Source organism: Monodelphis domestica, chromosome 1, assembly GCF_027887165.1.
Source record: "Monodelphis domestica isolate mMonDom1 chromosome 1, mMonDom1.pri, whole genome shotgun sequence".
Lineage (NCBI taxonomy): Eukaryota > Metazoa > Chordata > Mammalia > Didelphimorphia > Didelphidae > Monodelphis > Monodelphis domestica.
The window spans coordinates 465,483,639-465,498,297 of record NC_077227.1 but is presented as its reverse complement, the minus strand read 5'-3'; the positions used below and the strand labels follow the sequence as shown (position 1 = coordinate 465,498,297).

The 14,659-nt window shown below is 41.0% G+C and overlaps 1 protein-coding gene across 18 annotated transcripts in view; it reads left to right on the top strand.

The window, feature by feature from the left end:
* The window catches only part of RAPGEF1 (Rap guanine nucleotide exchange factor 1), a 190,480-nt gene that overhangs the window by 109,189 nt on the left and 66,632 nt on the right, over positions 1 to 14,659 (top strand). For all 18 annotated transcript variants that reach the window (XM_056812613.1, XM_056812604.1, XM_056812603.1 and 15 more), the window contains 5 exons: positions 3,810 to 3,898; positions 5,048 to 5,203; positions 5,801 to 5,924; positions 7,537 to 7,720; positions 10,779 to 11,285. In XM_056812613.1, coding sequence (XP_056668591.1) covers positions 3,810 to 3,898; positions 5,048 to 5,203; positions 5,801 to 5,924; positions 7,537 to 7,720; positions 10,779 to 11,285 — 1,060 coding nt within the window. The remainder of the gene's footprint in view (positions 1 to 3,809; positions 3,899 to 5,047; positions 5,204 to 5,800; positions 5,925 to 7,536; positions 7,721 to 10,778; positions 11,286 to 14,659) is intronic.

Sequence of the window (14,659 nt, the reverse complement as noted above, 5' to 3'; positions counted from 1 at the left end):
AATAATGGCTTGATCACATGGGTCATATGATTGGGGATGTAGACTCTAAATGATCATCCCAGTGCACACATCAACAATATGGAAATAGATTTTGATCAGAGGCACATGTAAAACCAAGTGGTATTGTGTGTCAACTATGGGAGGGGTTGGGGGGCAGCTGGGTAGCTCAGTGGATTGAGAGCCAGGCCTAGAGATGGGAGGTCCTAGGTTCAAATCTGGCCTCAGCCACTTCCTAGCTGTGTGACCCTGGGCAAGTCACTTGACCCCCATTGCCTAGCCCTTACCACTCTTCTGCCTTGGAGCCAATACACAGTATTGACTCCAAGATGGAAGGTAAGGGTTTAAAAAAAAACCAAACAAACTATGGGAGGGGTTGGAGGGAGGGAAGGGAAAGAACATAATTCTTGTAACCAAGGGAAAATATTCTAAATTGACTAATTAAATAAATTTTTCAAAAAAAGAAAAGAAATAGGGGGAAAAAAGACTTTCTTCAATCCAAGGCCAGAGAAAGGCAAATGGAGATTTTTAACCATGCATCAATCATCATCTTAGAAGTTGGAAAAAAGGTTTGCACACGTGCACATGACTTTCTTAGGGTCTTCTCCCATCCCTCAAGATGAGGACTCATAGCTCCTTCTGCCTCTTTCCAAGGCACACTGACACCTAATAGTTATCACTCTTAGTCCTAAAAGAACCATAGCTACTCCTGCTGGAGCAGGCCTTTGCCTCAGGTTCTTAATGTGGATAGTCACCTCCCCAGGGTAGCCTCCTTTTGCCTTGTGGAACAAGGTACCCAGCTACCCCCATGATTCTGGTTTCTATTTTTTATTTCTTTTAATCCAAAGATAATTTTATTTTCCCTATTACATGTAATAATAATTTGCAACATATGTTTTTTCAAAATAAAACAATTCAAACCATCCTTCTTCTCCCTCTCTTCCCTTCCCCCCCACCCCACTCAGATGGTAAGCAATTTGATCTGGGCCATACATGTATTATCATGCAAAACATACTTCCATATTGGTCATTATTGTACGAGCACACTCGTGTAAAACCAGAACCCCCAAATGAAACTGTAAATACACTTATGTGAAAGATAGTATGCCTCCATCCAATTCCAGCAGTTCTTTCTCTGCAAGTCAATAGCATTTCCTGCCATAAATCCTTCAGAATTGTCACATATCATTGCATTGCTAGGAGTAGCCATGTTTTCAGTTTATCATTGTCCAGTATTGCTATTACTCTGTACAATGTACTTCTGGTTCTGCTCATTTCACTCTGCATCATTTCATGTAGATCTTTCCAACTTTTTCTGAAATCATCCCACTCATCATTTCTTATAGCACAATAATATTCCATCATGTACCACATCATGTACCACAATTTGTTCAGCCATTCCTCAATTGAGGGACATCCCTTCAATTTCCAATTCTTTGCTACCACAAAAAGAGCAACTATAAATATTTTTCTACCAGTAGGTCCTTTCCCCCTTTTTTATTATCTCTTTAGGATATAGACCTAGTAGTGGTATTACAAGATCAAAAGGTATGCTCAATTTTATGGTCCTTTGGTTATAGATCCAAATTGCCCTCCAGAATGGTTGGATCAGTTCACAACTCCACCAATAATGCATTAGTGTCTCAGTTTTGCCACATCTCCAATATTTAACACTTTCTTTTACTGTCATATTGGCCAACCTGATAGGTGTGAGGTGGCACCTCAGAGTCATTTTAAATTGCATTTCTCTAATCAAAAGGGATTTAGAACATTTTTTCATATGGTTATTGTTAGCTTTGATCTTTTTTATCTGAAAATTGCTTGTTCATATCCTTTGACCATTTGTCAACTGGTGAATAGTATAGCTCTGATTTCTAATGAAGTTTGGACAGGTTCTTTCCTTCTTTGACAGATGTGAATAAGTGCCCTACATTCATTCCACTGCTCCCCTTCATTCTGGGTGTGATTTCAAAGGCTTTTCTATTCATTTTCTGACCCCAATACTTGATTATGGCTTGTATAGCAATCTCAGCATGAGATTTCTCCCATTCTGATTTAATAATTCCGTGTTGCAGCAGCAGTTAACAAGAATTCATTTTTGTTGCTCTTATAACAATTTTACAATATTGCTTCTTGGTCTTTCGACTAAGATCAAGTGTAGTATCTTATAACAGCTTTATTAACAGGCTGACCTTTGTAGGTATAAAAGACTCACTCTCTTTAGATGGCATTATGAGAGAATGAGCCAATATTATTTTGATGGCTCTACATACAGCAGAATTATCATATTCTTATCTCATCTTTATCTTATGTCATGCTGCTTTAGCTAGAATAGCCTGATAGGTAGTTGCTCTTTAAGTATTTAGAAAACTTTTATAACTGCTAGGGAATTATTAACATTCACCTCTTCCTCTTTCTCCGCCTAATGCTTCTACTTCTAGAATGGGCAAGTACTACTCCAAATTCCTCTCTCTGGTGAATACTCATTGTAAAGAATCTGATGGCACATACTTTCCTTGCATGCTTTATGCTTTTGTAACTGAGGTTAATTTTATAGCTCCTGATCTAGGAGCCAGCTTGCTACTCCATCTTCCTTTGATCCACAAAAAAGACTTTTGTTGCCATCTTCTTTGCAAATTTAAGAATAAAAAGTTGATATAGTCTAAGGTTAGACTGTGTACTCAGAAATGGAAATGACAGTCTCTTTCCCCCCTGCTTTTCTGTTAAGGTTTGAAAATGTCATTGTTATTTTTTGTTGTTTTTTTAATAAATCTTTCACTCACAAACCATTCTTGCTCTACCAATGTTTTTTTTCTAGATGTAAGACTAAAAGTTGGGAGCAGCTAGGTGGCTCAGTGAATAGGGAGCCAGGCTTGGAGACAGAAGGTTCTGCGTTCAAATATGACCTCAGATACTTCCAAGTTGTGTGACCCATGGCAAGTCACTTAACCCCAATAGCCTAGCCCTTACTGCTCTTCTGTCTTGGAGCCAATGCTTAGTGTCAATTCTAAGACAGATGGTAAGGGTTTAAAAAAAGAAAAAGACTAAAGATTATTGAGACACTCCTTCCTGTCCAGCAAATGTATGCATAAACATAACAGGCTCTGTAGTTGTAGATTCTGAGTTCAGATTGTACCTCTGACCTTTTCCTGCCTATGTGACCTTGGCTAAATCATTTCACTGACTCCGGCTTCAATTTCCTCTTCTAAAACATAAAGCGGTCAGACTAGATGATGTATGGGGGATCCCATCCAATTCTTAATCTATGACCCCTATAGAAATGTGAGCTATTCTTATTTTAAATGTGACCCACTTCCTTTCTTTTCCCTATGTAGAAACACCAATCATTAGCTCATGACACGGACACACGCAAACACAAACATGGTAATCTCAAGACTTTAGGGAACTAAAAATTAGCTCCACTCTACAAAAAAGACTAAACATCCTTGCACCAAAGAGAGTTCATTGATCATTAAACATCATGTTCATCTTTTCCTAGTTCTTCCTCAGAGAAGAAAACGCCTTTGTACTTTGGAAATTTTTTGGCTTGCAACACAAAGTGGGTATTTTTGGAGGGGAAATTTTGGGAGGAAGTTCAAGAAGGTACCTATGATAATTTCTTTATGGTGTCATGCTGTATTTGCATTTTGGAAAACTGAGGGCTAGGTAGGACCTGCAAAAGATATTCAAGTAGAAAGGAAGGCCTCCAGAAATTTGTCTTCAGAGGGAAAGTTAGTTGGATGATAGTGGAGGTGAGAGGAAACTTACTCTTCTTTGGTGCCTGCCTCATGACTTTTCTTTCTTGTATTTAGGAGCTTGTCAGACTCACAATAGAGAAGCAGGAGCATCCATCCCCAACAAGTCCCGTTAAGCCCAGTTCACCAGCCTGCAAGCCTGACAGGTAAGCTCATCGACCTTGTTCTTAGAACAATAACTCCAAAGTCAAGAAAAATGTAGCCAAATCTGACTGTGTTGTTGAACATAAAGTGGGTTATTTCTGTGACCTCTTTTAATCTTCCATTCCTAGATCTCTTGAGAGTTAGCTCAGAACAACAGAAAAAGCAGAGGACTTGGACTCCCAAACCCCTTGTTCTGCATCCCGGCTTCACTCCTCTCAGCCTTTGTTTCTTTATCTAGAAAACAGAAGTGATGGTACTTATACCACCTATATCACAGCCTTGTAACGGGCAAAGCCTTTTGCGAACCTAAATGAGAGGTGTGCATGGGATCTGTTCTCTTGTCTTCAGTATAGAAATGAACTGCTCAAAAGGCAATGCTTGGTTGTGCCTAGCTATGAGTGTTTAGGAAGAGGCCTTTATAAAAATACATTGTTTGAGTGCTTTGTTTATATGTATAATGACAGAATTCTTGAGCTTTGGATGACCAGCTTCTTTAAAAGAAAGTCTCTAAAAGCTTTTTAGGTGTATTTTTTTGCTTTGGGACTTTTGTTTTTTGAGGGGATTGGTAAGGAAATTGCATCACATTGTTCATTTTACCAGAACAGTTGGCTACATCATGGAAAAGTTAAGCACCATATTCAGTTATTTTAGAAATTTCTGCTCATAAAATTTTAGAAGCCATGGAAGCTAAAAAACCAGGTGGTCTTGTTCCCTCATTTTACAGACAACAAAAACAAGGTCCCCCTAGAAAGGGGTGACAAAACTGAAACCCTCTCTTCCCTCCTCTCTCCCACATTCTTTTTACTATACTCTGTTGTATCTCTCTAAAAAGATTTTGGAAATTTTCTATTTCCCCTTTCTTTTTCTTTGTGCATATTCCTTTGAATCTGTGTTGATAGGGTCATAGATTCAGAGTTGAAGGGGTCTCTGGTCATCTAGTTCAATTGTCTCGTTTTATAGATTGAGAAAACTGAGGCCCAGACAGGTCAATGTCTCACACCTATGGAAGGTGGCAGAACCAGACCTGGAACCCACTGTCTCATACCATAGGTTTGATGCCCTTTTTACTCTGACTGAAGACTTCTCTTCTGTCAAGGGCTCTATCCACCTGGATCCTCAAGTAACCCTCTGATCTTCTTTAAATTCCACAGCCAACCTGAGCTCCCATTGACTGATCGAGAAATGGAGATTCTCAACAAGACAACTGGTATGTCCCAGTCAACAGAGCTGCTGCTTCCTGATTCCACCGATGAAGAGGTTGCTCCTCCTAAGCCCCCCCTCCCTGGCATCCGAGTGGTAGATAATAGGTAACAGTGATCCTCATCAGCTTCCTTTTTTCTAGGTTCTTCTCCAGTCTTTAGCTGCCTCCATTAATCCCTCGATGGCTGGAAAAGTTGAGTGATGAGGGTATTGTGACTTAGCAAAGAATTTGGATTTTGGTTGAGTTCCTTGCTACTTAAAAGTCGTGCCTCATGACTTTGAAATGAAATAGTCATCAGGCATTTTCTCTGCCTCCTCATCTCAGCCAGGTGAAAGCTGAGGCACTTACTCTGAGTTGAAGAAAAGCCCTCTGAGTTGGGGTTTCTTGTTATTTATAGGGTTACATTTGGCAGAAATGAGAGGCAGTTAGGTGTGAAGACTAGGTTGGGAGGTTTTGACAATGTGGCTGATTTGTCCAGAGTTTGGCGGGTCTTTATTATTGTGTTCTGCTGTCACTGGGAAAGTTTTCAAGCCTGACTGTGTTGCATTTGGACATGTTAGTGGGGGAAGAGTTTTTGGGTCCAACTAGCTTATGTCAGAGAGAAGGGATATTCTTGGGTGTCTTTGACTAGACTAGAAAAGGAGACCTTCTCATTCTTCTTGCTGGGATCTCTTAAGAGACATCTTCTTCTTTTGTCTTACAGTCCTCCACCAGCATTACCGCCCAAAAAGCGACAGTCAGCACCATCCCCTACCAGAGTGGCCGTGGTAGCACCCATGAGCCGGGCCACCAGTGGCTCAAGTTTACCTGTTGGAATCAATAGACAGGTAATAGTGTTACAGCCACGGAAAACAGGATGTGGGATGGCATCTTGGCCTTCAGTCATCTGCAAGCAGAAAGCAGTACTACTTTAGTAGTTATTTTCTGATCTTGGAAATAACTACAGGCATCCAAAAAAGACCTTAATTGGAGAAACTTCTTAGAATCCTAAATTTGAAACTGGAAGGAACCTATAAGATTGTCTATTTTAACACTCTGAGCCCCCATCATTTTATAGATGCAGGGGTCTAGAGGTTAGAGAAACAAAGAGGTTAGGTAATTTGGCCAAAGTACACAGGCAGTTAGTGGCAGGGCCAAGATTTAAACCGAGGGCCTCTAGACATACTGTTTTCACTTGCATGTTTCTGCCATTCCATTTTCTTCTAAAAAGATTTTTTTTAATTGAGGAAACAAAGGCTCTGGAACAAGAGTTCTTAACCTGGGGTTCTCAAATAGATGTCAGAGAATCTATGAATCTTTTAATACTTTTATATCTGTGTTTCAGTATAATTGGCTTCTTTTGCAAATCTATAGATTTTATATGCATTTAAAAACTTTATTCTGAGAAAGGATTCATAGGCTTCACCAGATTGCCAAATGGGTGGGTCCATGATACAAATCAGGTGAAGAACCCCTGGTCTAGAATTTTAGATACCTTCACATTTCCATGCAACTCTAAAGAAGGGAATCCCAAAGTTCATCTTACCTACCCATTCCCCTTAGGTAAGACTCTGTCTGTACTGAATCAAAGGAGCATGATGTAGTGGAAAGATCCCCAGACTTGAAGGTAGTGGACCTGGGTTCAAATCCAGATTCTACCCCCTTCATACTCCCTCTGTGACCTTGGGAGCTTATGGTCCCTTAACTATGAAATGGGGATAATTCTTATACTATCGACTTAGTGTGGGAGACCAGGGTATATTGAAAGTTCCTTCTTAATTTTAAAAGCACCATATACATGGTAGATAATATTGTAGTCACTTAAGTATTTATAGGAGCTGTGATTTTCCTTCATTATGGGTATTCCTTCCTCTTTAAAGCTTACCAGGATCTTTGAACATCACTGTGGCTAAAATATTCCTCACCTAGTAGCCAAGCTGGCGATGAGCTTCTCCATATTAGCTAACCTAGTCCTCTGGCCACAGTCTGTCACCAGACCCACATTGAAAGGCTTTTCAGCTTGGGGGGTGAGATGGGATAGGGCAGGGAACCTGCCAGTCAACCCCCAAGAATTTATACAGAATCCGCTGCATTCCAGGCATTGGCATGGAATACAAAGGAAAGAAGGAAACCAACCATCCTTGCCCTCCAGGAGCTGCCACAACTTGTGTTTCTTTGATAGAGCCTTAATGAACTCAGGGTCACCTCCATAGCATGATGCAGCCTCAAAGGAGTTTGTTAGTGGGGAGCTATTGTCATACAATTCTGAAAACCACCTTCCTCTCACCCATTGTTCTTCCTATTTGTAAGAGGTTGGTTTTGGAGTGGAGCATTATAACTGGGTTCCTCTCAGTTTAACTTTCCCTTCCATCCCTATGAGTACCCTACTTTTCCAGCTTCTTTATCAACTAGTGCCATTTCTCAAGAGTGATTTGCATTTGTCATCCTTTCCCATGCAAGGACTTTGATGTGGACTGTTATGCACAGAGGAGGCTGTCAGGAGGCAGCCACTCGTACGGCGGGGAGTCCCCTCGCCTCTCCCCATGCAGCAGCATCGGTAAGCTGAGCAAGTCTGATGAGCAGCTGTCCTCCTTGGACCGGGACAGCGGGCAGTGCTCCAGGAATACAAGCTGTGAAACACTAGGTGAGTCTGAGCTTGTGGGAAGCTAGCTCCAACGAATCTGTCGGGCAGCAACTAAAGCCAGAAACCTCTGAGCATATAGTTTCCTCTTTGGCAGTTTTCCCCAGCAGGATTGGTTTCCTCACCTGTAGTGTAGTCCACTTATATAATCAGACTGCTGAAAATTAACAGCTTCCCTCATTCCTCTCATTTCCACTGATGGACTGAGATCTCTGCCCTCCTTAGATCATGTTGCCTCACCTTGTCCTCCCTTCACATACAAAGTCTAAAAAAGTATTAGAGGTAGCATTGAAATGGACCTTACAGTCCATTGGGTCCATCCTTCTTGTTTTACAGATGAATCGCTGAAGTGATTTGCCCAGGGTCACTATTAGAAGTAGATTTCAAGTTCGGGTCTTCTTGACTCCAGCTCCAGCCTTCTATCCCCTGTGCTATGTAGCCTTAAAGTTTTTCTCTCTTGGACACTAGATAGGGAGTCCCAGTGCCTTAGAGAACTTCTAGGCTTTAATAGCTATTTAATTTTTCTTTTGTTATTAATATGTTTATATTTTTATTTGTTTGAATATTTAATAAGTATTAAAACTTAAAACTTCTCTAAGACTTTGGGAACACCCTATATATCTCTGTACTTCATTCATTCAGCAAACATTACCATTTCTAACAACAGACCATTAGCTTACATGTAGCACAACAGCCATGAACACATGTTTGTAATACTAAGTCATTGCACTATGCAAGAAACAAGACATGGTTCCTGTCATCAGTTTTTGCTCTAGTATGGGAAGTGTAACGACTGAAATTTTTGAGAGGCAATATTTCTCAATTCTAAGTTAGTTTATTAATTGACCACTCAAGACAGGCTAAAGCAGCCCACTGACTCTATCCCTAATCTGAAAGAGCAGGGGGGAAAGGCCAAACCCTTCTCATGCAAACCATACCACTTATGATCTCACCACTCAGTCCTTCCATTCAACATCTCAAGCCATCTCTGATTGCTAAACAGCCACTGAGGAGGTAGCTCCTCCCTCATTACAAGAAGAGGTGCTCTTTGTCCATAGAATGAGAACATCAACATGCCCTTTCCTCCCTGCCAGGTGACTGGGTCAGTCCAACATGGTTTCAGAGCACTCTCTTAATCAGGGTTCACCATGGCTCCCAGCTCTGCCCTTACTCCTGTTATCTTTTGAAGATCTAAACAAAAGAAAGGAGATCTGAGGGAGAAACCATTTCATCCTGACCATGGGTGAGGGGAAGCCAAAGGAAAAATTATTTCACAAAAATATCCCAATTCAATATTAATTTATTTCTTGTAAGTTTTTTTACTGAACATTTATTATAATATAATTCAGGTTGTTTTTACCCTGTAAGAACTGAAATGATATTTCTACCCAGATATATATTTTATAAAGTTTATTCAAAAGGGTAGGCAGTTATTCCTCTCAGTAACCTGACCATGTGGTGTACCTGCAAGTCTCTTCCTTTTTCCTTTCACCTGCCTGCTCTGCTCCCAACTTCTTCCTTCTTCATTCTCTTCTTGCTTCTCCCTCTCCTCAAGCCTTGACTTTTATTGACATACAACACATACATGGACGCAAATGTGGCTTAACTGTGTTATGTCAGGAATGTTTGATGGACAGGTCAAGCTTCTCAGGAGAGGGAGGAGATGAACTCCCTTGACACAAATTCCCCTTGTGATCCTTTGGGAGACCCATCTCCCCAATGGATCATTTAAATATAACTTTCATAACTCTAAATACCTTCTAGCTAAAAGAACATACATCAATATTAATTGAGGGCATAGATAAATCTCCTTCCACTGGAAATGGTGCAGATGTATCTAAGCACAGCCTTGCTCTGAGATCAGAAGATAAGAGCAGTCACTTTCCAAAAGAGTGGCTCATAAGTAGATAGTATTTGGCCTTTGCCTTGAGGAATGATCTCAGGAGATGAGAATGGAATGACATAGGTGGTCTCCAGGTATAGTAGTTTAGGGGAACACACATTCCATGGTGTAGTTGCCCTTTTGGCATCTTCTGTGGTCAGTGCTGCTTTGCATGCCTATAGTGCTGATCTGTTCTGTAAAGGGAGCTATTTGAAAATAGCAGCAGAGATATTTTTTTCTTCTGAAATTGAAGATGCTTCTTTTACAGATGTCTAAAATGCATTCGTTAATTTGATAAAGGAACCTTTTATTTTTTGTTTCAAGATATTTTATTTTTATAATTAAATATAATAATAATATTCAACATATTTTTTCCAAATTTATACGATCCAAACAGTCTCCCTCTCACCCTTCCCTACCCCCATTCAGAGCTAGTAAGGAATTTGATCTGGGCCATACATGTATTATCATGCAAAATATACTTCCACATAGGTCATTATTATAAGAGTACACTCATACAAAATGAAAACCCCCAAATAAACTGTAAATACACTGATATAAAAGATAGTGTCCCTTGAGATGCAGCCATTGACTCCAGCAGTTTAAAAAGGCCTTTTAAAATGGATGCATGGACCACTAGGTTGTGGTGTCTCTCATCTCCAAAGTCCAAGACTCAGTCATATCAGCCTCTAGGAGGTGTCACTGGAATCACTGAACCTTAGTTTCCTCATCTGTAAAATTAAGAGTTAGATTTGATCAGTGGTGCCAATTTTTTTAAATGGATCCCTGCATGTTGCATATTTATTTAGAAAACTGAAAATTAATATCATTTGTTTTATTATATTTTTATTTATTTTGTTAAACGTTTCCCAATTGCCTGCCTCTGAACTAAATTATCTCCTATGTATCTATGATCCAGTGGTGTAAAGACAGTATACAAATGAGAGGAAATACTATTTTTTTCTTGACAAGCTATACTCAAAGGACACTTATTAAAGGACTATTAAAAAAGCTGCTACCTGTATGGTAGCAAAAGATTTTTTTCTCTTAATATCTCAAAAGAGATTATAGAAAGGGGGAGGGAGAATAGTTGGAGTGAGAAAAGGAATCGAGGGCAGGCAGGGGAAAAGATTCTGATTTTCCACTTGGATAACGGGTACATTTGTTTTCCCTGTACAGATCACTATGATCCTGATTATGAATTTCTTCAGCAAGATCTCTCCACTGCTGACCAGATACCTCAGCAAATAGCGTGTAACCTTAGCCCATTACCAGAATCTATTGGTGAATCTGGCTCTCCTTTCCATGGACATCCTTTCCAGCTCCCACCAGGCAGCTCCCCACAGCCGGAGCTCGGCAACCCCCTGCCCATGGTGCATCCTACGGACATGCCTCCTGCTCTGCCTGAGAAAAAGCGAAGGAGTGCAGCCTCTCAGACCACGGACAGCTCTAGCTGTAGAGTGTCCTATGAGAGGCACCCCTCCCAATATGACAATATCACTGAGGATGATCTCCAGAACTCAGCCTCCCTCCAGCCAATACCTTTCACGCCATTCGCTGCTGTCCTTCCCTTCCAGCAAGGGGGCTCCTCGGCCCCTGTTGAGTTTGTGTCTGATTTTGCTGCTCCTGAGTCGACAGGTGACCCCGAGAAACCACCCCCGCTACCTGAGAAGAAGAACAAACACAGTAAGCTTTTGATGAGAGAATGTTTGTGAAAGTACTTTGTAAACTCACAGATGTAAGGCATTATCATCACCATCATCATTCTCTTTTCTTCCTTCCCCTTGTTCTTTCTCTTTCCTGGCTTGATCCATGAGGGTGAATGGTGAGTTCTGCATGGGGCTATGATACTTCCCACCATCTGGATGGCCTTAGATTCAAAACCATTGAGGGAGAATTTATGGAAGAGCAACATATGTATAGTCCAAAAAAACACAGTGGACCTGAAATCTGAAGACCTGGATTTGAAGCTAGACTTTAGTTCTCTCCAAATGGACAGCTCTGGGAAAGTCTCTTAAGTTCCCCAGGTTTTGGTTTTTTCACATGCCAGATGAGGGGATTAGATGAAATGATTGCTAAGGTCCCTTCTGGCTCTGAGTCTATGAGTTCTGGGTTTGAGTCCTGGCTCTGCCTCTTATGTAACTGTGTGATCAAGGGCAAGTCACTTAACTTTCCTATAATTAGGTTTCCCAGTCTTTATAAAATGGAGATAACACTACCCAAATGATTACCAAAAAAGCCATTTGTAATCTATAAAGCACTATTATGAATGTGAGCTTTTGCCATATCAATATATTAATTATTAGCCAATTGGCTATTAGAAAAGAATTCTGATTTTATTCACTTTGTTCCAAATTGACCTCTCTGGGAAAGAGAGGCTAGTAAGGAAAATACTTCACTCTGAAAGTGTGTCTGTGTAAAAATTTTTTTTACCTTTACCTTCTTTGGTTACCTTTACCTTCCTAGAATCATCAGTTCCAAGGCAGAAAGGCGATAAAGGTCAGACAATTGGGGTTAAGTGACTTGCCCAAGACCACATAGCCAGCCAGCACCTGCCCCCAACTCCACCTTTTGTGCCCTCTATACTCCGTCACCTGACTGCCTCTTCTAATTCTATCTACTGTAGAATCATAGATAGAGAGCTACAAGGGACCTCAGAAGCTGTCTAGTTCAGCCTCCTTCCTCATTTTACAAGTAAAGTGTGATATGGAAATCACATTAAAAGACTTATGTATATTAATTTAAGGTCGCCAAGGAATTCAGCTATGTAATTCCCAAATGAAAACTCAAGTCAGCAGTCAACCTTTTATAGAGTTTTTAATTACTAACAGGAGGAAGAAAGGTATTGGGGGGGGGCGGGGGAGAGAAAGGGGAGAGAAGGGAATAGGGCTTAAATACCCCCTCTGCCTAGGCTGGGCCAAAGGCCCAAGGCCTTAGATAGCCAAGGCAAAGAAAAGAGATCAGTCCCTATCACTCACGTGACCAAAATGGAGAAACAGTCTGAGGGCCTCCACTCCAAGCACCCAGGCCCGAACCACCTCCTTTCCTCCCCACAGGAAGTCCCTAGACTCTTCAGCTGTCCTCTACCTCACTTCCTGTGTCTCCCCTGTGCCAATGGTGGCTCTAGCTTAACCCAGGACTGCCCAGAGGTCTGTCCCCTTTGCACATGTCTGTTGAAGGTCATATTCTCAAATAATTAAATCTTGAGCTTTGCTGCAGCCCTTCCTAAATCCTGTTACCCTGAGTAGGGTGGAGATTGTAGTTTCCAAGACCTGATTCTGTCATTCCAAGTATCTCCATTGTTATTGTTCAGGAAATAGCCAAATCCCATCCTCTAAAGAATGATTTGAACAGGGTTGAGTAGGTTTGAAATTCACAAAAGAAACTGAAGCTCACAGTGGAGAAGTGGTTGGTTCAGAATGAATAAGTATCATAAGTAGCAGAACTAGGATTCAAAACTAGGTCCATATTCTAAGACCAGGGCTTTTCCCACTATGCCTCCCATATAGCCCCATTTTCTTTTCTTTTCTTTCTTTTTTTTTTAAACCCTTACCTTCTGTTTTGGAGTCAATACTGTGTATTGGCTTCAAGGCAGAAGAGTGGTAAAGGCTAGGCAATGGGGGTCAAGTGACTTGCCCAGAGTCACACAGCTGGAAAGTGTCTGAGGCCAGATTTGAACCTAGGACCTCCCATCTCTAGGCCTGGCTCTCAATCCACTGAGCCACCCAGCTGCCCCCTGGCCCCATTTTCTAAGAACTGTATAATTCAGGTTTGACCAAAGGACATGAGGAAGACCTAGAGTCATGGGCCACACACACCCTCAGCTCTGTCTAGCATGATTCACTAGAATTCTTGAATTTGGGTCTGGAAAGACCTTTAGAGATTATCTCCTAGGTTAAATGATTTTTGCAGTGTCACACACAAACAAGTTGAGAACTCAGGCCTCTTGATTCCCAGCCCAATTACACCAGGCCAGATGGTGCTATTTGAATCATGCATAATAGGATGTGCACTTTGAATGGTCTTTCCAATACAAGTGAGATCCTTTCTCATCCTTCTACCTGATTTTCATACAGATCAAAAACCTTGAGTTCAAATCCAGCCTCAGGGATTTACTTGCTGTATGACCTTGGGCAAGTCACTAATCTCTGTTTCCCTCAGTTTCCTTGATTCTGAAATTAGGATAGTTATGGCACCTACCCCTTAGGATTATTGTGAGAATCAAATGAGACAATTATTTGTAAAGCAATTTAACACATAATAAAATACTATATAAATACTTATTCTGTCCCTCCTCCCTCCCTTCCTCCCTTGATTCCAGGTTCTTGGTTGGGGTTATGAGGTGGACTGTAGTTGTAGACTAGAGTGAACTGTCTTAGACCTAGATCAGTCAATTGAGCAATAAGCATTTCTTCACTGTACTAGGTACTGAGGATACAAAGACAGAATTGGAACCCTTAAAGAATTTCCAATCTACTAGGGAAAATGATATGTAAACAAATTGGACTAGGTGACCTCTTAGGGCCTCCCAACTCTAAATCTTTGATTCCATATGTATATGCAAAACAAATAGAAGATAATTTGCTTGATCTGATCTAGGCCTCATATAAGAGGTGGCCTTTGTGGGGGCAGCTGGGTAGCTCAGTGGATTGAGAGCCAGGCCTAGAGACGGGAGGTCTTAGGTTCAAATCTGGCCTCAGCCACTTCCTAGCTGTGTGACCCTGGGCAAGACACTTGACCCCCATTGCCTAGCCCTCACCACTCTTCTGCCTTGGAGCCAATACACAGTATTGACTCCAAGACGGAAGGTAAGGGTTTAAAAAAAAAAAAGGTTGCCTTTGAACCTAAACTTTAAAGGATTGGACCTACAGCCCAAGTTCTGACAAGGCAGTCTGCTAAATCACTGAATAAGCCAGCTTGCATGCATATAGACCTAAAAAGGAGATGATAGGACCTAACTGTTCTGTTTAGCCTAAATGCCATGATCCATGAAGAGTGCTTCTGATTATTACTGATTATCCCAAGTAATCATAATTTCATTCATGTAGCCCTCACAGCAT